Source organism: Miniopterus natalensis, chromosome 2 (genome assembly GCF_054644295.1).
Source record: "Miniopterus natalensis isolate mMinNat1 chromosome 2, mMinNat1.hap1, whole genome shotgun sequence".
Classification (NCBI taxonomy): Eukaryota; Metazoa; Chordata; class Mammalia; order Chiroptera; family Miniopteridae; genus Miniopterus; species Miniopterus natalensis.
The window spans coordinates 57,087,237-57,112,401 of NC_142082.1; the positions used below are offsets into that span (position 1 = coordinate 57,087,237).

A 25,165-nucleotide genomic window follows, 5' to 3' on the forward strand; every position below is an offset into this window, starting at 1 on the left:
ACAATCTTGGGGGTTAATTACCAGGTGCTTTTCATAAATTGTGGAAGACCATAGCAAAGAAAAAGAGAGGCCTTTTCCTGTTTGTGTTTTTTTCTTTTTAAATATGTGTTTATTGATTCTTACTTTTTTAGAGAGAGAGAGGAGGGTGGAGGGATAGAGAGATAGAAACATCAATGAGAGAGAAACATTATTGATTGACTGCCTCTTGCATTCCCCTACTGGAGATCTAGCCCACAACCTGGGCATGTGCCCTGCCCAGGAATCAAACCCTGACAGCTTGATTCCTGCGTTGATGCTCAACCACTGAGCCACACCCGGCCAGGCAAGAGAGGACTTTTTCTATCCTTACACTTTCCTGGAATATGCGCTATTGATAAAATATGACAAATATTAAATGACGTTACCTAGAATACAGATCGGAAATAATGTTAAATCTCTGGAAGAAGACAAAATAAGATTGGAAAAGACCTTCTAATACAGACACAGCTAAATTAATTGATGAGACATGGAGAAGCAGTAACCTAGCATCTCTAGTAAAAAGGTGCTTAAGATAGAGTGCACAATGGCCAATGGCACATGGGACTGGAAAAGATCTAGTGTTGTGTCAGCAACTTCTGTCTTTTAATACTCATTCACTCCTTTTCATATGGCAATATAAACACCGATGGTTAGGTAAGCATATGGTCACCTAAAATAAGAGCATTTTTTAGCCCAGCTGATGTGGCTCAGTGGTTGAGTATCAACCTTTGCAACAAGAGTTCACTGGTTCAATTCCCAATCAGGGCACAAGCCCGGGTAGTGGGATCGACCCCCAGTAGGGGGCGTGCAGGAGGCGGCCAATTGATGTTCTCTCATTGATGTTTTTTTCTCTCTCCCTTTTCCCTCTCTCTTTCTCTCTCTCTAAAAATCAATAAAAACCTATTAAAATATAAGAATAAAACATTTTACAGAGCCTTCCCAGTTAGGTATTGCCATGTAACTAAACTCTGGCCAATAGCATGTGAGAAGCGAGTTGTGCAATTTAAAAGATTAAATCTTAAAAGAAGGTGATGTGCTCCTTAATTCCACTTTTTTTATCCTGCTATTTGAACTATGGTGGTGATAGCAAGAGTTATTTAGGACATCAGGACAAGAGGGTTTGTAGACAATTCAATAATCGGGTTTTAGCATTCCTGCACATTTTCCAAACATGAAGAATTGGGCAACTTTTTTTTCAGACTGCCTTATTAAGAATATTTGCAAATCAAACAGCTTTGGAAGATAGAAACAGTGTCTTTCTTTGGGGCAGGGAGCAGATTTGTTTCTTGACCAGAATAGTAATGTCTCTCTTCAGAGCAAAGTTTGGATAGGTTTACGGGCATCCTCTTTTAAAAAATAAGCATTTCCTAAACTCAGTGATCCTCAATGTGAGAAAAACCCACTGCATGTGCAGCATTGACCAGAGTCTGCATCACACTGGTGGGACCTGGCGGGAGAAGCCGCAGCAGCATGAACATGAAGCTCATTCTGCCTATTGTGCTGTGAGTAATAAAGTCACTTTTCTCCGAAACCAGATATCTTGTGTCTTCTTCCAGCTTCTAAGAAACTGTGGTAGGCTAATCAGTTAGATTCCCAGTAGGGTTAAATTTCAGAGTCTTTACAGCTCATGACAAAGGGTCAGACTTTACATATGACATCGTTGAAAATGGGAAGCAGCCTTGTTCTCAATACCTGCAAAGCCACTTTACACACATTTGACCCACATCCTAACTAATACAAGATTCATTTCCTGCAACTGCTACTTTGTAGTTACTAGCACAGTAAGCATGTGATACTCACTTAGATAGACACATGGCAACTAGATTTCAATCCACTGAGACCCGGTCCCTAAACTTTAGGTGAAACTCATCCACATGCTGAATAAACACATATGCTAGGGAAAGCAGTAGGGAAGACTCAGGCTGTTGCCAGTCTGACCTCCGGCCAGTTTCAGCTGGCAGGGAAATACTGCGGAACATGCACAGCAAGCTGAACTGTGACCCTGATGCTTCCTAAGAGCGCTGGCTTCTGTCCTTCCCTCATTGCCTCAGAATGAAGTTCCCCTCTATAGCATGGGACAGAACCCCCTCTTTCTCCCTCTAATATTTCCATTCTACCAGCTGCATCTCTTCTTTCCCTTCCATCACTAGCACCTCTTGCATCAACATGACAATGCTGCCACTCTTTATTTATCACCTGCTATGACCTTTCATGCCCCTTGTCTTTACTCATAAGCTTTTCCCTGCGTGTAATGCTTTCTCCATACTTCTTCATCTTTCAGATTTCTACTCACCTTTCAACTCTGAGTTAAAACATCTCATTTCCTTTCTCGCTGTGAAACTGTCAGCTGTCACTTCCTATGTTGTCAGGGCACAGATTTTACTTTGCTCTTCAGATTCTCAACATCTAACTTATTGTAATAAAACAAAGCAGGGAATCAAACTAAAGTATAATTAAAAAGATTGCAAGGGGAGAGCTGAGAAGATAACCTTTGATAATTGTCCATGAAGTTTGGTGCGTACCTTCTAGCATTTATTCTAACTGCTTAGAATATATTGTTTATATTCCTTGGTTATTTTTATAACTTTAATAGTAATTATGACGATAATTATTATTGTTGTTTTTATTTATTTTTACATTCTAATTCTTAGTCACTTAGCAAATTTAGGTTTCAAAGTAAGTGGGTTATAGATAATGGTTAATGACATATATTTGTAAAGTACACAACTTGCAAAAATATTTTCAAGTATTGAATGCACTTATTAATTTTAACAATAGACCCATAAAGCAGTCCAAAAGGACACTGTCATATTTTTTATGCAAGTTACAATTTTCTCATTTATTCTTCACAGTTTGTTCTTGAGGGAAAATTTAGTGTATTTATTCTTTTCAATTATTTTTGCCCTAATATTAATCAATAATTCATATTATATAATGAAAATTACAACAATTTTATTACTAGTCTTTAGACTATATAATACTATGAAGGATATTAAAAGGGATAGGTATAGAATAAAATAAACCACTGATAAGATAGCTTAGGCTGTAGTAACTAATTTATAAAATAACAGCAATCATATATATATCAAACATTTATTTTGCAAAATGAACTGTGAAATCTTAGGTCATTTGTATTGAGGCATTGCATAAATTTATCTTTTGTATAATTCTCTGTGTTATTAGACTTTATTAAGGGAAAGTTCACAAAGAAGAGAGACTGAATGAACAGTGGTTTACAATATATGGAATTATATTAAAGAATCAATGATGTTATAACAAACTTTACAGGATCACTTACTTTCCAAATAAAGGACTATATATACTAATAGGCTCAATATTTGACTTCTATAATGTAAGCAATATGTTATATTAATTATTATTACTTTTTATATACATTTAACTATGTATTTGTATATGTTAGCATTTAAAAATTTCTGAAAAAAAAAGTATGATATATTACTGCACAGAAATAATGTATTATCAGCAATTCTGGGTTCAGATGTAGCAATACAACAATTTATCACTGTTATGTGTATAGAAAACTAGAGCAGCTTAAAGTCAATAATTCCTTTAAAACAATAGACAAAAGAGGAGGGTGCTTTTCTTATATATAAACTATGTGCCTCATGTGAAGATACTCAATAAGCAAAATTCCTGCAAAAATATTTAGTTAAATTTTATTAATAATACATCAAGATTATAGCATATTTATTTTGAGTTAGATCTTCAATTTAAATAAATCAGAAGCATAAGTGAAGTTCATGTTTCATAAAGTACTTAGGAAAATAAAATCTTCTGAGTGAATAATAATTTCATGTCTGGGTGCTTTTGCAAACTAAATTGTCCAATACTTGTTCTTCAAAATGTTCTTATTGGTTAATATCAACATGCAGCGAGATTGAGAGCTGGCAGACAACTTGTAAATAATCAAGCAAAAAGGCATTATATCCATAAAGGGCACACTTGGGCCATCAGATACACTGTGTCACGGCAGGCATTAAAAGAAACAAAAACAGCTTTAAAGAAAAGCCTCCAGAATTTGAATATTTTAGAGTTATTAAAGGGTATTAGAGCATAAATTTGTAAATATAATACCTGAATTATTTTATATGCTAAACAATAATGTCTTCTTGAGCATTTATCTATAAACTGAAAAGTACAGAATTAAATCTATTTACAAATATATTAAACATAATGTCCACTAGTAAGACAAAAACTTATAACATCAAATCTTAATAAAACACAAGCAAGTCATATCACCCTTCTACCAAAAAAAAAAAAAAAAAATGTCCTGTGGCTTCCTGTTCCACATTCACAGGATGAATGTCCACAAATACCTGTTTGAGGTTCGCCCTGTACCCCCACCTCTCACCTGCCACTCCACCCTCAGTTTCTGCTCCCGCCACTCTGGCTCCCCTGATGCTCCTGGAACTTTGTACTCACCTGTTCCATCTGCCCCAAGTCTCCCACAGGTATTCCTGAACTCACATCCGACCACTGCCATCTTCTTCAAATTTTTGTGCAAACATCATCTTCTCACTGAGAGCCTTTCCTGATCATAGATTTAAAACTATGTCGCCGATCCTCCAGAAGAATTGAGTGCAGGAATTTTTTTCCTGTCTTGTTCATGGATATAGTTGCAGAACTTTAGATGATATGTGTGCGTCACAAATGAGGCATTTGAAATTTTGGGTTGAGTGAATGAGTAAATAAACGCAGCTGTGTACCTCATGTAATGAAACTTTCATGGCTATGACCAAATAGACAAGATCTGTTTTATTAGAGACAGTGTATTTTTAATTCATTTAAGTATCATTTACGCTGTAGTACTTATTTTCCTGGTACGTAGCATACTTCTCACTAATGAAATAACTATAGGAAAATGAGTTTATTAAGTAATAAGTTTCAGCACTATTCAGCCAGGCTAACATCACTGCACACTTTTTTCCTGTAAAGTGCTATTTATCTATATAACACATTAGCTATGGTACAGGCACTGATTAAGGAAGCTGATGTTATGTCAATACTTGTTTAGATATTCTGTTTATTTATTTATTTATTTATTTATTTATTTATATATTTTTAAATTTATCTTTATTGTTGAAAGTATTACATACTTCCCCCCCTTTCTGCCTGATTGACTCCCTCCACCCTGCTTCCATCCCCTCCCCAGACCATCTATTTCTAAACTGTGGGGAAAGAACACAAGAAGTAGGCATGATTTATTTGCTAATGCAAATCAACTGCTCATCAAGAAAGATAATCCATTTTCTTTTGATTATGGTCATTTTCAAGAAAAATGGAGGTAAATATATTTTATCCTATATTTTAAATAACAATTCCTCAATATTTATTTAAATAATATATGAATATACTCAGTTATTGTGTCATAAGCAGTTTAAATCTATCTAACATTCTATAAATAAGAGAGGTTAGAAAATTGTAGTTGTTTTAATTTCATCTGGTATATTGCATATTAAAATATTGGGGACTCTGGACATATACAATTATATGTAGAGTACTTTTAACAAAAATTTCCATGTGAAGTAGTGTTTCATATATATATTGGAGACTCATACAGTGATTAAAGTTTATTTTTAAAAGACTTTTCCTTTTCTATGGTTTGTCATCCATACTACAGTATTAAATCATGTTTTTCCAATTGTGTGTTTTAGATTGTATTCAGTTGGAGGTCGTGATGGAAGTTCGTGTTTGAGTTCAATGGAGTATTATGATCCTCATACAAATAAGTGGAACATGTGTGCTCCAATGTGTAAGAGAAGAGGGGGTGTTGGAGTAGCCACATGTGACGGTTTTCTTTATGCAGTAGGAGGTCATGATGCCCCTGCTTCAAATCACTGTTCCCGGCTACTAGATTATGTAGAAAGGTAAGACCTCAAGGACGCCGCTATAGTGACAGGGGCTGCGAATTACACTAATGCCTAATCCAAGATTGTAAAACCTCCATAACGTAGGAAAGGTAAATTCAACACCTAGAGCTGCTTCTCTCTTTCTCTCTTTCCCTCCCTCCCTCTCTCTCTCTCTTCCACACACACACACACACACATTCACTCTCTCTTGTTTTATTTTTTCCTTTCTTAATTCTTCCTTTCCTTCCCCCTTCCTTCTTTCATTTCAACTAATATTTATGTAAAGCTCTATTTTTTTTCACAAGAACTTAAAGTAATCTTTAAATTTCTCCTTAATATATTTTAAAAGTTTGGTTAAAATAAAATTTTAAGTAATGTATTAATGAATGTTTATTAATTCTTTTTAAAAAATTAGATATTTATTTGTCCCATTTAATCTTATCTTGTTTGTGTTACTACTCCCTTCAAATTCTCAAAAGTGAATTATGGACTTCTTTGTTTTATGCCATATGTATTTTTTAATGCAACGCAAACATATTAGAACTGTACTGTTTATAACTCTGGTGTATGGAGGAAATACAGGTCTTCTTCGAACTCTTACTAAATGGCCAGATGCACAGAGGCTGAAGTGGAAATGCACCTTGGCTTCAGGTTTGGTTCAACAACACAGACATTTTCTGGCATGGCTGTGCATAAGTTCTCTTTAATGTCCGTGCATCGCTTAGAACTATTATATTGGACATAGTGAGAATTAGAGAGTGAGAAAAACTCATGGCGATATTTCCTATTACATAACAACATAAGCTGATATATGGGGAAGTGAGAATAGGGAATGCTGAGGTTAATTGTTTTATCAAATGAGGTAGGATAAATAATTCTACTGTAATGAATTATTTCAAAATCCCATGACTTAGTCCCGTGATATCTTTTTCTTACTCTTGCTACATGTCCGTGACAATGCCCTGCTATTATTACTATGGTACCAGGGTGAGAGATAAGCTGCAATATGAGCACTTCTGTTCTCCATGTCAAAATGGAAAAGTCGGAGTAGTAAATTATTCCCTGGTTCTTAAAGATTCCACCTCGAAGTAATATAATTCTTGTTTTTATACTTTGATGATAAACCAGTCACATAGCCACAGAAAACTGCATAAGAGTGGGAGCACAGTATCTTAAATTATACCTGGAAGAAGAACAAAGTGTTTGGTGGATCACACTGATCACCGAAATGATTTTTATCTTGATATTGAAAAGCACATCCTTGACACTCATGCTCTTTGTGTTTTGCTTTGTTTTTTTCCATTTAAAGGGTCCTTATAATTTTTTATTCTTTTATTATTGTTGACTATATTACAGACGGCACCCCCCCCCTTTGACTCCCTCCACGCTGGCCCCGCTCTCATAGGCCTTCGCCGCATTATTGCCTATGCCCATGTGTTATGCGCATTGTTATATATTCTTTGGTAGACCTCTTCCCATCTTCCCCACCCTCATGCTTTTAAATAGTATGTACAGTAAGTGGGGGAAAGATACACTCTCTGACTTATGATATTTTTTTCTGAAGGATATATGATTATTTTTACTGAGAATAAGCCAACGACGAGAGATAGCTTTTAGTGAACAGGTTCTGTTCAAACTTAAGCCACATCTTGGATAAAACACAGAGACATGTTTAATTGTATTGCTACTCTGTATACTTTTATACACACAAACATGCAACCATTTCTTTTTTTAAAAAATACTGCTAACTGACAGCTTGTTCACGTTTTCCACTGCTAAATTTTTGGGAAAAGTGACAGAGAAGGTGACTATGATAAGGTTCCTACTTTTACAGTGAATGCCTTATATAAATGCTGCCAATGAAATAAATGATAGTTCATGCACATATTCTCTTCTAGCTCAACTGTGCCATACATTGAAATGTTGTTTGTGGACAGAGACATAAATAATTCAGTCTAGGAATACATTTATGGTGCAAAATTAGATCTAAATAAATGTAGCTATTTTAAGTTATAGGAGCGCAGTGGGTATAAGCAGCTTAAGTAATGCAGAAGCACAGGCCATTATCATGATTCTTATTCAAGCTCATACTATGTGGCAGATTAATAGTATTTTTGCACTTTCTACAACATGTATTCTATACTGATGATTTCACATGTACATCATCAATAAGTCAAGACACAGAATGGTACCTCTTTAGAATTATTTTACACATAGAATGTAAAGAATGGTTTTAGTATATAATTCTAGGCAAACAAGTCATTAGGAATAGCAAGAAGTAGTGTGCAATGCTATATTTTAAAGATAAATAGGTGCATAGATAGGTAGATGGACAGCTTTTATTATAAGACAGTAATTCTTATGGAAATGTAAAGGTATTATATAATGGTGGTACAAAAGGACACATATAATATTTATGAAAAAATGCAGAGTCAGGCTGTCTTAAACACAAAGAACGGTGGCATTTTAAATCAAAGCGGGTAACAAGGCAGAGACTGAGCAAGAATAGGAACTTGAGAATATTTGATGGAACAGTGAAAACTAATTTTGCAGCCAAGCCTTACTCTACTGACAGCATCTTAGGGAGCAAAAATCAGTGTCCAAAATATGCAGTAAGTTCTAGCAAATTTAGTCCCAGAAGGTGCAATCCGTTAGAAAAAGCACATCCATCCATCTATTTACTTATTCAATATATATTGTTTCACACGTATTTTTCACTGTGCTGCACGGAGCTTAAAATGTATTGGAAGAAAGAGACAAAGAAATAGCTAATTAAAACTCTAAGATCACAAACAAAACCGGAAACCAGACCATGGATCAGAAATTATGCTGAAAGACCTCAGTTCCACTGCTGGCTCAGGATCAGGACTCTTAGCCTTCAACTCGGCATCCCAGTAACGAGGACTGGTAGGAGAGGGGTGTCAAGGCAACAGGAACCTCCTACACCTGCTTCCTCCAATCTTTTCTCCTAAAGTAGCTAGAAGGATCTTCCCATAATGAAGATTCAATATGAAAGCACAACAGAGTTTTCATTAATGCCGCTTATCAATGTTATAATGAAAAAAATATTTGTTTTACATGAATTTTTTTTTCCACTAAACTGGGTTCTATTTGCTGATACTAATCAAGATTAGTTTGTCTAACAAAAAAGTCTTCAAATTTCTCCCAGGGAAAATCACCTTGAGGTATACTGTAAACAGGTTGTTATATAGATTACTAGACAGATAGATGATAGATCGATAGATAGGTAGATAAGTAGATAGATAATAGATAAAGTGAAGAATGCATCGATGGAAGAATAGAGGATGGATAGATGTTTGAGTGCCTGGATAGACTGATGGAAAGACACATAGATAGATATAGATTTTTACTTGTTATTTCTTTATTTGCATGCGAATGCCCATTTCCACCACCATAAGCTGAATAGCAATAATTTACAGATAGTTGAGGCATAGATTCAATAGCCAGAAACTTCTTGAAGAGGCCTAACATATTAAGCAACTTTTTGTATATTAGTTGAAAATTTTATCATTATATCTTATCATTTAAACACTAATAAAAATCTAAATATCACAAATTTTGATATATTGCTTACAATAAACATAAAACTTTTATTCAAACTACCAAAATCTACTCCAGTTATATCAGAAAAAAAAGGTCATATAAAATAACAGCATTTAATATATTACTGTCAAGACATTGAACAACGTTTTATCATCTTTAGATTTTTTTTTTAAATGAAATAATTTAAGATTTTTCTTTCAGGCATACATGGATAAATACATTATTCGTTTCATTAAATAATTATTTTAATAATTACCAAAATATTAATGTATAAGTAAGGAATTGAATTTTGGATTATTTCATTTCTTCTAATTTTTCATTTTATGTTTTTGGTTCAGAAATCATTCAAAAATTGTAGCATATCTAAAAAATGAAGAGAGATAATAAAGGAAAGATTTATTTTTTATTTAAATTATCAATGCTTATCAACTCAAAACCATTTCACTTCACATGTGACCCTAAGTAACAGGATCGCTGTAGCTTAATCAAAACAGAATGCATCCATACTTACAGTGTGGAAGATCTTGTATTGAGGAATGTATTCTGATCAGAGAATAATTGTATGTTGAGGCTGAATTTGAAAGTAAGAAATCTTGTTTTATATTTTCAAACTATTTTAAAGTTTTTACTTTCTTAACTAAGATAGTTTTGTGGTAGATGACTTGGGAAATCAGGAGAAAGACGATAAAATAAAGCAATTTCATCAGTAACTTTGCCACTGGAATTTATTTATGTAAACTGATGTCTATGTTTGATTCTTTTTCTGTTTTATAATATGCTTTCTAGTGCATTCACTAAAACTGTCAATATTCAAGCTTGCATAAATATCTAATGATAATATAATCAGAATCTAAGTGGAAACCATTTGAGGTAATGAGTGAATTAATAAGATTGCTATGTACTCAGTCAATATACACAATTAAGTGTATTTCTAAAAGTAAGCAGTAAATAACAAAATTAATGTATAAAAATTATCATTAAAATCATTTTTAAAAATCTAGCAATAAATTTCACAATACATGTGCAATACTAAAGAGAAAATAAAACATTTTTGAGAAAAGCTTAAAAAGTCTTAAATGGAGGGGAATGCCATTTTTATGGAAAAGGAGTCTGAAAATCATAAGAAAGTGAATTCTACTCTAAATTGGCTTATGGGTGTAATGCGGTTATTATTAAATTATAAACACTTGTGGATTGTGACTGTGGGTATGTACATTAAAACTTTATCTTATAATTTAAATAAAAATTAAAAAGGTCCTAAATCCCAAGAAAACCTTAAAGAAAAAATAGATGCTAAGAATAATTATAAAGTTGCTTGAACTGATAATCTCTTGATACCTGGTATGTTGTCAGCTTTTTTTACAGGAAAAATAAAATTATTTATTTTTCACCACATTATTGTCATTTGTAATTCACAAATAATTTATTAAAGTCAATTCAAATATAGATCGTATAATTCCTTTACTAGAAATCTAAAGACTACTCTTTCAGAGCTATTTCAATTTTTTTTTATTTTCTTCTTTCTTTGTTTCTTATTTGTTTTTGTTTAACAGGAAAACCTACCTGGCTACAAGTCATGTCTATGCTGTTTAATTTGCTTTCTAGCTGAACATTACCGGTATAAATTTAGGACAATGGACATTTCTATTCTATTTGCTATCAAAGTAATGCTTTTATATTTAAAACAATTTTCCTTTAAATGTTTTAAAATTAATTCTTATCCTTAAGTTCTAGAAATGACCATGCTTGAAAATTAATGGTACCTCAAAAACTCCAATAGGGATTTTCAATGAGAAACTAACTTTTGTTCTCTGGCTGCCATATACCTAAGGCACGTTTTCACTTTCAGCCAATTTTGGCCACAATGTATATACTGGCACTTCTCTTGCCTGTGGGGTGTAAACTTTAATAGGGTCCCCGATACAGAGCTCACACTCTGACCATGGGGGCCAAGGTGAAATGTAGGAAAGGAAGAAAGCCTAAATATAAAGACAGCCTCTGCCTTTTTTTTAAGGAACAGGAAACCAGGAACCCACTCCCCAAAATGCTTAGAATTAAGTTTTGTCAAAAACAAGAAATGACAGTGGCAGGGCTCACTATTAGTAATTGTTTGAAAGATGCTTATACATCCGTGAATCCTTCCCTAAGCTAAAAAAAAAAGTTTATTTCATTTTTGGGGTAACAGTTTTGTATATCCCCAGGCTGAGAGGTGGATTTATAAAATTCTGAATACAGGAAAATCAGTTTAGAGTCACTAATGTGCGAATAAGCATAATTGTTATTAAGTAATTGTGAATTTATGTGGTTACTTCCCCAATATCAGGAAGAGAGCATTTGTTTGAGAGGAAGGAAGGATGTACTCAGCTTTTGGTTTGTTTTTTCTAACAATATATAAATTTAATATAATCATCATTGGCAGATGTGAATTATAAAAGGTTGTATTACACATATAAAGTATATTACCTACCACTAATGACAGGTACATCTAATTCAAAGATTTAGATTTTATAAAAGAATGTGCTAAATTTTTAAAATTCTCTTCAGGAATTTTGTAAAATATAAAAGAAATGCTATCTACTTCTAAGTGTAGAATATTATCTTTAAATTGTGTACCTAAATATAGATCATCCTAGTGTGTTCTTATTTTACACTGGAATATGAATATTTGAGAATTGTTTTGATATTTGAATTATACTTGAAGTTTCATAAGCCCTCAGAAATTCAGTTATTATTGTTTAGTGTACTACTGTTAGCTGTTTTCTCAGTTCTTCTACTTTTTTGCAAAGTGAAAAATGAAGTCTGCTATATAGACAAGTACCTGGAACGAATTCTATAGAGCTGAAAAAAATTAATTGAAGATTAAAATATAACTTCAGAAAAAGCTATTTAAGTGAATTCATTGTGACAAAAGCCAGACAGAATTGTATTGAAGAATGAATAAAATAAAAGGATGTTCACTGTTCACTGAAATTGAAACATATTATCCATTCTTCCTTTTAAAATTCTTTTTATTACAATAATTCCTGACAAACAAAAAGTAAACAATACAGTATACTCCCCTACACTCATTACCCAGATTCGACAACCATTATCAGTCCGTCATTCCTGGTTCATTCATTCACTTTCATTGCCCTTTCCTTTATCCTGAAGTATTATTTTAAAGAAATTCTTCAAGATATCATTTTAGCTGAAATATTTCTGATTTTATCCCAGAAACAAACAGTTAAGATAATCAGATCTTTATATTACAACATAATCACAATGGCATTATCACAACGGATAGAAACTTCAATAATGCCTTATTAAAATCTGATGCCCAAAACTAAAATTTCCAAAATGTCTCAAACAGTTGGTCCGTTTGAATTGAGATCCAAGTAAGGTCCATTCATTTTGTTATGTTTTTAAGGCACATTTAAATTATAACAATTACTTCTTATTATTTATTTATTATTACTGTTTTTTTAATTGAAAAATTCGCTTATCCTGTGTTCATTCTACTTTATAGATTGTACTAGTTGGCTCCTTGTGGCATGTTTTCTTCTCTGTTTACTTATTTTTGGTCCTCATTTAAAAAAAAAAAAAATTTATGAATTTCTAAATATTCATGGTACAAGTTTAAATAGCGTAAAGATCATGATGGCATAGATGGTGTCTGTGTTTGCATGTCTGTATGTGCCTGTGTCTCTTTGTGCTGGTTGCATTTATCAATTATTGCATGTAAAATTGCATTTTCATTTGCTAGACAGCCTATGCTTTAAGGTGGTCCTGATTTTGCAGTCGTTCAACCAATCTCTCATTTCATATATATCATCTAGGCTGTCCCAACTCCTTCAGCCATGGAGTGTGACTGCATGTAACATCTTGAGCAACATGAATATTCTCTATAAAATGTGAATTCCAGCTCCTTGGCCTCCTTGCAGCCATTTCTTTTGTAACAACCTTCTTTATTTCCAATAAACTATAGGTGAGGTTTTTTGGCTTGTTTTTTTGTGTTGGCCTTTTTTTGTTTTTTTGCTTTTGTTTCTTTCTTTGTTTTAAGAATTTGAGGGTTGAAAGTTTCAATTGGTGAAAAACAAGATTGGAGAAGAAAAAGAAAGAAAGAATGTATTTGCTGTGTTTGTAAAACAACAAAAAATGCAGTCTTCTTTTTTTTTTAACTTAGTTTTATTGCTGACACTACTATAGATGTCCCCATTCCCCACCCCTTTGCCCACCTCTACCCAGCCCCTGCCCCCTTCTTTTGTGTTTACTCTGCTGGGTTTTTACGTCTTACTAGCTTTCTTGTTTCTGTATCTGAATCTGTAGTTGCACAATAAGGGAAATGGGATGGCTTAATAGTTCATTCCATTCACCAAAGTATTTTTCAGATATCTGTTACTTAAAATGTGAAATATCTGTATATAATGTATGATAAACTTTCTGAAAAATTAATTTTGGTTTAAATTCAATAATAATAACTTGGATCACCTGCTTTATTCTTTTGATTTACCAATGTCTCCCTTATGGAAAATCCTGAGTTATTTTCCCAAGTTTCAAAGGCTCCCTATTTTCCTATTAAGTAAACACAAACATCTTCTAACTCTGGGAATCAAACACCCATAAGTTGATGAAACCACCTTTTTAGGCACTGCACTCTTTCATACATCCTTAAACTTAGTCACACTGTACACTTGCTTTCCTTAAAGCTAGTTATGCATTTTTATTAACACTTCAATACTTTTACACAAACTTCTTATTTCTAGCAAATTTAGGCTAGACTTTCAGACCTGATTTAGTGGAGACTTCAACTATGAATTATTGCATAATTCTCCCAGATTTTTAACAATTACTTCTGTTTCATTACCATAGCACTTTGCTTATACTGTGGTAAATACTTATTTACATGTCTCACTTCCTCTTGGAAAGAAATTTATGATGTTCATTTTCTTAAATGGCTCTGCATCCATATAAATAAGAGTTTAGGTATATTTTTAAAATACCTTAAAGTTTAGAGAGCCACATATTGTGGATATTAGCTCTTGAACACCTGCTCAAATAATTGAGCTTTGGGGGAAAACAGTTTTGTTTTTCATGGAATGCTTTTGAAAAGTTATCATCCATATAGTAAAAGATGAATGTGATTAGAGTATGTCCTATTATCTTACATTTTAGATATGATCCCAAAACAGACACATGGACCATGGTGGCTCCTTTGAGTATGCCCAGAGATGCTGTTGGAGTTTGTCTCCTTGGTGACAGATTATATGCTGTTGGTGGCTACGATGGGCAGACATACCTCAACACCATGGAATCTTATGATCCGCAAACTAATGAGTGGACACAGGTAAGACTGTTGCCAGCATAATTTGCTTCAAATATGAGAATTTATTTCATTTACGTTCTTTGGAGAAGAGGGGTACATAGAATCATCTACCTAGTCAAATTATTCTGAACCCAAAGTGAATGATTTAGCCTATTGTGTTCATTTTGTAAAAAGTTCACTAAATTACATTTTGTGTACTTTTCTCTTATGTTTTCTATACTTTAATAAAATTTATTTTTAAAGTGACATTCACATTTCAGTGGGATTTCCACATTATTATAAGTAATAACAAAGAATAGGAACTGAATTTTAATTAGCTAATGCAAAAAATAAAAGTAAACTATGTTGATTCACAAAACCCTAACTTCAGAATATTTGATTTAGAGATAACTGGAATAAAAAGATGGAAGGCTGCAGAAATCAACCTTCTGCCTCCCATTTTTGCTTGGCTATGTTAGGTCCATTGTTACCTGCTGCAGAGAAATATGCCATGGGGTGGAAACAAACAAAGCAGCAATACTCACAACCATAAAGAGAAAATACAAGACCTATTTGTTTAATAGGAAACAAACAGCAAAAGGCTCTGAAAGGTCTGTCCTGTATAAAGCACTCATCCCTGGGCAATCACTTTGGCCTGGAAAATGGAGTGAAATGCTTGGCTGATCTTAGGTGAGGCATTATCTCTTGAATATACACTGTAGTTAGACTCAGGATCATACTAGAACAGCTCCCATTTTAGTCATATAGCTGAAAAAATTGTGTTGGTGTCTCTGAGTGTTGGGGGGAAATGAGATCAGAGCAACTTAATTACAGTGGAAAATACCTTATGCTATATAGTTACTGTGGCATTGCTTATAATGGTAAGAGCGAATATAATATTCTGACTTGTGTCCTCATATTCAATTTCTTCTTTCTTTCCCTTCTTTCTTTTCTAAATCTCTAATATCTCTATTATTTTGCTCCTTTATTAGAAACCTAAAAGCAGAATACTGTACAAACAAATAAACCCTTTACATAAAAGGGTGCAGTGAAATTCCAAAGCTTTATTTAGTTGAAGCAAAATAATAACCTCATCTCTTAGTGGGTGAAAAGCTTTATTTTTTTTGGTCACAGAAATTGACTAAAATTTATCTGAAAAACTCGAACACTGATTGAAGTAAACACTTACTTTTACAAATATGTACTTTTAGATCTGGTTGGTTTGGTTTAATGGTTAGAGTGCCTGAAGGGTCCTGGGTTTGATTCCAGCCAAGGGCACAGGCCTTGGTTGCAGGCTCAATCCCTGGCTCAGGTTGGGGCTTGAGTGGGAGGGAGCGAAAGGGTGAGGTAGGGGGGAGAGAGGGAGAATGAGAGGAGCATTGATGTGAGAGAGACACATCCCACTCACGCCCCAACCTGAGCAATGGAAAAAATATTCTCAGGTGAGGATTAAAAAACAAACAAACAAACAAACAAACAAAAAAAGTACTTTCAAAGGTACATAACTCCCTTGGTTGTCCCAGTTTAGAAGTGTGTTCAAATACAATATTTAGACAGGCTGCCTTTAAGTACAAAGCTGAATTCCTGACAGACAGACTAAGGTCCATGGAAAATTCTTTGGGAAAATTCTTTGTTTCTGATGAGGACAGATGAAAGTCACTAAGGTAGAATGAAGGAAAGAAGGGGATGTATTTCAGGAGCCAGATCCTGTGATTTTTCTGTTTTACTTAATTGTGAGAAAAGAAGCATTCCTTCTCCAAAGAGCAGAAAATATAAAAGAAGGTAGTGATTACTACACTAAAATAGTAAAGGATATATTTTAGATTCTTACCTTCCTGAGTTCCTAGTATTTACAAAGGGAACCCTGCATAAATTAATGATTGTTGATTTGCTAAAGAAATGTACCAGTTCACTGGTAAGTCTTTTAAATGTGCCACTTTTACAAATGAACATTAAATAAAGGAAGTTAATGGGCATATAAATGATAGTATAATATCTTTATGATATATTTACAATATGAGCCATTATGCTTATCATTCCTTTAAAATTGAAATCAAAATAACATATGTAGTAATAATAGGTAAAAGCTTCCTAAAGATCATTTCCCTCATCTGTATTTTATAACACCTCTTTGGATCGTATATTACAAATGGCAAAGTGGTACTTAAAATGTTTTATAATAACTTTATTTTAGTACAATAAACATTAACATTAAAGCTCTTACATTACTTTAAGATTTTGCATCCATAATTTTTCATTATTAATGTTTTAAGACTCTTGAGGGACCATCAGCAGATCCGCATGAAATCTCTTTGAAATTTTGCAAGATTTCAGGCCACTAGAAAAAAATTGCTTATTTGCTGAATAATTCAAATAAGGAAAATAATCACTTTCCCTTCATTTAGCTCATAAATGAACAAAATAAGTTACTTATCCATTTATCATTGATAAATATTAAATGGCTAAACATTAAAATAAACTAGCCGATTACATTTTAAAAGTCCAAGAATGTATATTTTGGAAACTCCTCAAGCTAGCTTTTGGAAATAATGGAAATAGATTGGGAGCAATGCCAGAGTCATGTCTTAGATAGTTTTACAAAGAATACACTAATGTGTGTATGTGTACTTTAAATAAATTTGAATTTGTCATTTAACATTGAGTTTATTTCTTGCATTTGACTTGAAAAACAAAATATATGTTTCAAGACTTTTTTTTTTTTTTAAGAGCTTTACTCCGTTTCCCTTAGCCTGGATAAAATCACCCTTTCGTGTTTCCTGCAGTTATGTGGTCACAGTGCTGTCATTCTCTATCTGCCTGCAGCTGCAAAGAAACATTGATAGTGTAGCATTTACTGTCTTGTCTCCAAAGACTAGCAGAGTGACTGGCATGGAGTAAGAGACATGTGAATGTTTCTTACATAAATTGAGAATTATTGTTCCAAATCAATTTGCTGTTGTGCATGGGTTTAGTTTATTTTTACACAATAGATATATTGTAATAAATTCCAAGAAGCTGGTGAGATATCTACATCTTCAGCTGTTTTTTTTTTATTTATTTATTGTTTCCATGGCCAACTTTTTCAGGTTATCATCTAAAGCTGAAAGATATATCCCTGGAGGGAAAGCAGGGCAGATTTCAATTATATATATGTATATAAAGATAAAGTTGGACCAAAGGGGAAAAAGGGGAAAGCTCTCTTGAATATTTAAAATGTATTTATGTAGAGTATATCAAATGCTTAAAATAGCATGATAAATTCTGTGGTAAGGGAAATACTTAGCATTATGATGGAATCTAAATGTGTAGGGTACAGAAATCTTCCTTCAGAAAATGGTGTGTAGAATGAAGGCTGACAGATGAGTTATAGTTAACCAGATGAAAATATGGGGAGTGGTTTAAGGAACAGAATCTGTAGAAAGCCACAGGAAGGAGAACACATGACATGTTTCATTGGGCAAGAAATGAAGTGGTGAGCAACGAGGTTGGCTAGGTAAACAAGGCCTGTATGATCTAGGGACAGAAACTATGTTACAGAATTTTGACTTTACAATAATAGAAGTTAATTAAGAATTTTAATCAGGAAATGAAAATAATCAGCTCTGTGTTTTAAAAAGATCACATTTGACAGGGTGTTAAAAAAATGATTAAGAGAAAACAAGATTAGAGTTAGAGAAATATGTTAGAACGTTATTTTACTAATCCACTCTAGGGTGGAAAATTTTCCCTTTCTTCCCTTCTAGGTTCTTTGGATTGTCTAATAATTAAACTAACGTAAAACAGATTAACAAGAGGAAAACAAATTTAGTTCTGTATTTACAGAAATCCCATAAAAATATGAGACTCAAAGAAGTGACCAAAGCAGGAAGCTTTTATGCCATTTAGACATAGAAACAATAAATTTGTGAAAAATTGACAAGACAAAGGGATTTGGGCTTGGAGTAGTGAGTTGGTGAAGAAGTAGCAAGGTTTGTTTATACAGAATTTGGGGCCTAAATTCCCTATCTCTAAGTGATAAGAATGTCTTCTACCCGCCTGGTACTAGGTGGGTACCTGTGATACTGGAGATCTATCTCCTGATTTCAGGGCAACAAAGAAGGGTAAGAGTGTCCCTTCTGCACCGCTCATCTCTCAGCACCTTTAATTTCAATTAAACAATAGTAAAAGTGGAATATTTGGGGATGACATCTTTTTTTCCTTTCATACTCAGGGTAAAATTATAATTTGAATTAGGGTGAAGACAATAGGAGTGGTTGTAATTAAGTTGGTTGGAGATGAGTATTCAGGCCTAAGGTTGAGTGAGATAGAACTAAGGGACACAGATGTGCTCTAGGTTTCTCTATTGAGCAGAGTGATGTCATTCACTGAGAGAGAAAACACACTAGGAGTGGCACATATTTTGGGAAAAAAGGCAGTTATTTTTACACACACAACTATGCCTGTATAGACATATAGATGTACATGTAGGTATAAATTGAAGCTATTCACTTTTTGCCTGAAAACTGTGCACAGTATTTCTCAGAAGTGAAAGAACATCAGCGGATATTTGGGAAACTGCAAAAATACATCTACCCAGTACTCATCCCATTCATATAGAGTGGTGGGACTTGAGCACATATATTTTATAAAAGTTCTTTAGATGTCTCTGATGTCAAACAACACCTGACAATCACCGGAAACTAAGAGAGAGGCAGTGGAAAGTGTGTGGACTTTGAAGTCAGACACATTTCAGTTCGTATACATTGATGTTATGGGATTTACATGTTGTCTCTTGACACTCCATTCACACACCTGTCATATGGAGATAACAATGCATGACAAGATTATGAAGGTGATTGTAGAGACATAAAAATTATTCTTAACACACATTATACTATCAATATATTCACATGCCCCTTTCCTCCTTTCATTTTGAGCAATTAACTATATATTAAAATAGCTTTCTTAAAAATATGTACTAAATGAAAATAATATAAGTCATATGGGAATTTTTTTAACTTATGAAGGGGTGACAAGAATCAATAAGTACATTTAAAGAACTTGTAGATAATGGTGGTAATTTTCATATTTAGAGAGTAAGACCATGTCCTTTCTCAATCCATAAGTTAATGTATGTGATCTAAGTTTATTATGCTCTTAGCTATTGTATTTCTTACATTTTATTCATTTTCTTTTCAGGTTGAAATAATATCCAGCAATTTCTAGTCTCCCTTCATATTTTTATGTGCATAAGTTATTCTTAGGAAACTGTAATAAAAATCATTGATATCGAAAAGTTGAAACTATTATAATCTTGGCATACCTCCGTGGAATAAATTTTCATTACAACTTTGTAGAAGTTATTGTTTTTAATATATTTCTGACCAATTTCATATTCACTATTATTTTTAAAAATCTCAGTTCTCATCTCAATGACTGTCATAAGGTGCAATTCTTAAAATAAACCCTATACCAATTGTAATTATTACTTATCTATGACAATATATTAAAGTTACTTCATTGTATGTCTATTTAGAATGGATGAACAACACATTTTATTCAGTATAATATCAGGGGAAATAACTTCAAAATGATTTCAATAAGTATAATAGCTATTTCATCTAAAATGTATTCCAACCTATCATTATAAAATATCTTCACAAATATATCCATGCAAGCTCCAGAATAAATCTTTGCTGGAAACTCCTACAGCAGCTTTATTTCACTAAAAATCATTAAATATTGTATTACTTTTATTAAAAATTCCATGTGATTACAAGTTTTAAGAATTTTAATAGATAAATTATTTCTCTTTTGTAAATGCCATTTTCATTATTTCCTTTTTTGTTGTACTACTAGTGCCTAAATTAGGAAATATAAGAAAAATATTTGTTATTTTCATGCAGGTAAGTGTTTTAAGTATGTTAGAATTTTTATATTTTCTACAAAAGTATTTTTTTTTTAATTGTGTTTAATCTTTTCAACAGATGGCTTCCTTGAACATTGGGAGAGCAGGGGCCTGTGTAGTAGTCATCAAGCAACCTTGACTTATTTTTATTTGGAGAGATTTTATTTGCTGAAGTGGTTATTTTTATATCAGAAGGCAAGAGTAAGAACTTCCTGAGATGCAAACTCTTCAAGAACAAGGATTTCTGCAGATACACCTACTAATGTCAAATGAGGTAGAAGATCAAACAGAATTACAGAAAACAAGAAAATATCAAACGGCGATGGGGGTAATATCTAGTCAAGCATTAGTTCAAGAATGGTTATTGGTAATTTGTTTAGTATTGTAGCATACAATAACTAGAGTTACCAAAGGCTTGTTTTTCTTGAGCAATTAAAGGAGAGACCGATATTTGTGACATGGATAATTTCATTATTTATAATTGTTTTATAATCTCTGGCAATACTCAGGAGGTTGCCCAGTGTAGAAGACATGATATTTCCATCTGACAGAATCTGATTGGTTTACTAGTTTCCTAATCAGATGTGGTCATACCAGGAGTCAGAATGATGTTTTATTAAAGCAAACATGTTTCTTCCTCATTTTCCTAAGCTATAAGAACAATTAGAGATTCGATTCATGCTTGCCGCATGCATTCAGAAGACAAACTGTCTTGCTAATCAAAGCTGCATATGTCATCAGAGGAGATGGCTGAATTTTATTGCAACCGAATTAGCAATCTGAAGCTGGCAAACACAAAGAATTGTTTTCATCAGACTAATCACATTGCTTTCCTTTTTGAATACACTGAGCCAAAGTGTCAATACAATTATGGGCTTTTGCCTTATGTTGAGTTCAGTGTAAGCATGGAGGCTAGTTATCCTGAATGTTATATATATCCATTGCATGTTGAAGTCCTTTAGAATTTTCTTTATAAAAAAATAACAACTTAGAATTTTGAGAGAGAAATCTATGATCCATTCATTCAAAGTGTTAATGGTTATTGTTAGAATGAAGGCAGACCTCAGATTCTCATTTCCCACATTTCAAACTTGTTACATTGATATGCACATTATTTTATGCCAAATGTTTGTAATTGTTTAAAGCATAAAGTGGAAACATTACACGATGTCTTTAAAGATCCATGTAAATTTTAAATACAATGAATAAATGATAGAAAATTTGCTTTTATCAGTGTATCTTTCTTCAATCAAAAAAGATAGGGGACTTTTATTGTTTGACTTTTCAAAATTCAAGAAGTATATATCTCCATGCAAACATAAATTTATTTCCTCCTAAATATCATGCTTACACAAATGCAATGTTATTGTGTTTTTAGTCTTCACCCAAGGATATGTTATTATTGATTTTAGAGAAAGCGGAAGGGAGAAGGGGAGAGAGAGAGAGAAACATCAATTGGCTGCCTCCTGACTAGGATCAAACCCACAACCTGGGTATGTGCCCTGATTGGGATTTGAACCTGCAGCCTTTCAGTGTAGAGGATGACGCTCCAACCAACGGAGCCACACCAACCAGCGCTACACAAAAGCAATCTTTAATTATTGTTTTCTTCTGTAGTCACTCACTTGAAACAGTTAGCATTGGTGCTTAGAAAACACACTTCCCATAATGAGACTGCTGATAATCGTGCAGGATTTCAAATAGGCAAGAAAATCCCTCTTTTTGAGTCAGTATAAACATGGAATTGAGTTTTATTATTGGGCTGTAAAAAATGTTGAAATCTAATAATCAAAGAAAATATTAATAGTTTGTGTCAAGAAAATGTTAGTAAATCTAAGTTTCCCAACACGTACATGTGGTCAAATTTTTTAGTCACATTTTTGTCTTTTTCAGAAAAACGATGTCATTTTAAGTATAAGATGCTAAGGAAGTATGTATCAGTGATACCATATATATCACTGATACATACTTCCTTAGCATCTTATACTTAAAATGACATCGTTTATATATATATGCTGTGGCTGAGTGGCTAAATTGGCAGGAACGTCATCCCGTACACCAAAATGGTTGCAGGTTTGATTCCTGGACAGGGTACATACCTCGGTTGCGGATTCAATCCCCAGTGTTGGTGCATGCGGGAGGCAGCCAATCGGTGTTTCTCTCTCACATCTATGTGTCTCTCTCTCAGGCTCTCTCTCTCTCTCCCTCCCTCTCTCTAAAATCAATAAACATCCTCAGGTAAGGCTTGCATATATATAAAATTTAAAAATGCATAATATGAAAATTATCATCTTAACCATTTCTAAGTGTACAGTTTGGTAGTGTTCAGTACATTCAATTTCTTCTGCATGCATATTTTCTACAATACACAGACCATATAAATAACAGCTAATTAGTAATTAGGTATACAACTTATTTTTGAAATTTCAAAGAATAGAGGGTAAAGTGGTATATGTCTATTTCTTAAACAATAAACTTTTGCCATGGCCATATTTAAAATTTAGTTAATAAATTTACCAACATTTTTTTACATATAAGTAATTTTTTTCCTGAATGGGAATTTTCTCCAAACATATTTGCTGCATTCAACCAGCTGTTTTATGTGTAGGTCATATTAGCCTAGTGCTGTTTATATTGCATGCAATGAGTCTGTGCACCCAATTTATCATATGACAGTGAAGCACTTTAGACAATGAACTCCAAGCTTATATGAGATAGAAAGAACAGATATCATTGTGCCATTTACTAAAATGTAAATTGTCCACCATGGTCACAAGTTAAATGAGTTCCAGGGTTTATCACAAACTTTGCCATGACTCCAGTCCAGGATTCTTGAAACTTGACTCTATCAACTACTAATTCAGCATTAGGTATTTCCCTTTGAGGTGAAATTTCTGCAAAAGACAGAAGATTCACTATTTGTTTTTTTAATTAATAAGGTATATCTAAATATAGGAAGCATAGAAAATAGTATCAATAAGGCTAGTTTTTCCAAGATACTGTTCAGTTTTTAAATATACTGACATCCCTGGACTATAACTTATTTTTATATGTAGTAGTATGAAATATTAGAATATTCTATAGATATTTTCAGTTTTAATGATAACTACCAATGATCATAGTAATAGTAATAACACAGTTCAAAATTATTTATAATGTATTACAGTCATTTCCAAACCTCTCAACGTGGTAGTACTGATTTTTACTTTTATCTTGCATTTTAAAGGCCAATATAACACACTCTTACAGTTAAAATTAAAAAAGATATCTGTAGCCTGGATACTGGAACAATAGACTGAATAAGGGTAGAAATATTAGTACAATCTCCTGAGAAATACTGGTGAAGATGTAAGAAACTTCTAAACTTGTGGAGAATTTTTATGAATTTACTTGAGCAAACTGACAACATTGCTGGGAAGCAAGATCTTAAATGCACCAGAGAATGAGTTTTGCAGTTTCTTTTATACATTTGGAATTAAGAAAAGAACATAAGGAAGATTACATGGAGACAGAAGAAAGTAAGGTACAGGATTGTTAAGATTATGTACTCCCTTGAGGACTGTTACATCTTCAAGGCATCTGGAATTACTTCTGGCATTTCAAAGCAGTTTTAGCCTAGATGCACAAGAACAATGGACCGGGCTTGCTTAAAAACCTTTTACTAAAGAAGTTTTAGGCCTGAGGCAGGACTACCCACCATGACCTGCCCAGTTAAGAATTTATAATCAAATCACCCTGTGATGTTACTTTTAATCACTGAACTCTATATACCCTTATTTTGTCCACACCGGCTACCCAAAAATGAGTTTAAGGAGTTAAAGTTATTAATTACATCATGTATGGTTTGAAGAAAGCAGAAAATCTTTTTAAAAAATAAAAATTTATAACTAATCAGTTAAAACTTGTGGTAAAAATAACTAAAAATTTAACATTTAAATATGAGTGAAAATATGATAGTGAAATATCTATAGTCTTATATTTTTAGATTTGATATCATTGTATTTAACCCAGTTATTAATTAACTGGAAAGGAACAAAATTAGGCCCAGTAAAATCTAGGTCACACCTGGCAACAGGTCATTGGCCAGATGAGCATGGACACTGCAAGGGCTCAAAATCTGAGATACATAAGCTCCTGAACAAAGGCGAAACCTTCTCTCTTGCTGCTCCTGCCTGACTCTTGGCTTGCAAGGCTCTGACACTGATCCTCTGGATCCCACACACAACAGTCTGATGGACTGGAACTAGTCTGATGCTCTGCCAGACTCAACTCCCCATGGAACGGAAACTCTGGACACTGGCTTTGCTTTTAGCTCTGCTGAATCCCTAGCTGCACCTTTTCCAGGACTGGATTAAGGGAAATGGGACTTTGCAACCCAAGGGGTGTAACTCCATGTAAGTAAAAATCACTCATCCTCCTGTGAGAGTCTTTGGAAATTATTTTTCTTAAGATATTGTAAAAACCAGCACCCAGTGGGGAAAGGCACCCCCCACTTTCACCAGTGGACATCCCACTTCCAAAGATAACAGGTTGAAGTGTTTCTAT

At 33.4% G+C, this 25,165-nt stretch overlaps 1 protein-coding gene across 2 annotated transcripts in view; it reads left to right on the plus strand.

The window, feature by feature from the left end:
- Window positions 1–21,591, plus strand: part of KLHL1 (kelch like family member 1) — a 329,988-nt gene extending 308,397 nt beyond the window's left edge. For both annotated transcript variants that reach the window (XM_016216440.2, XM_016216441.2), the window contains 3 exons: window positions 5,694–5,906; window positions 14,604–14,775; window positions 20,700–21,591. In XM_016216440.2, the coding sequence (XP_016071926.2) occupies window positions 5,694–5,906; window positions 14,604–14,775; window positions 20,700–20,759 (445 nt within the window). In that variant the 3' untranslated portion in view covers window positions 20,760–21,591. The remainder of the gene's footprint in view (window positions 1–5,693; window positions 5,907–14,603; window positions 14,776–20,699) is intronic.
- The last annotated feature ends 3,574 nt before the right edge of the window (window positions 21,592–25,165 follow it).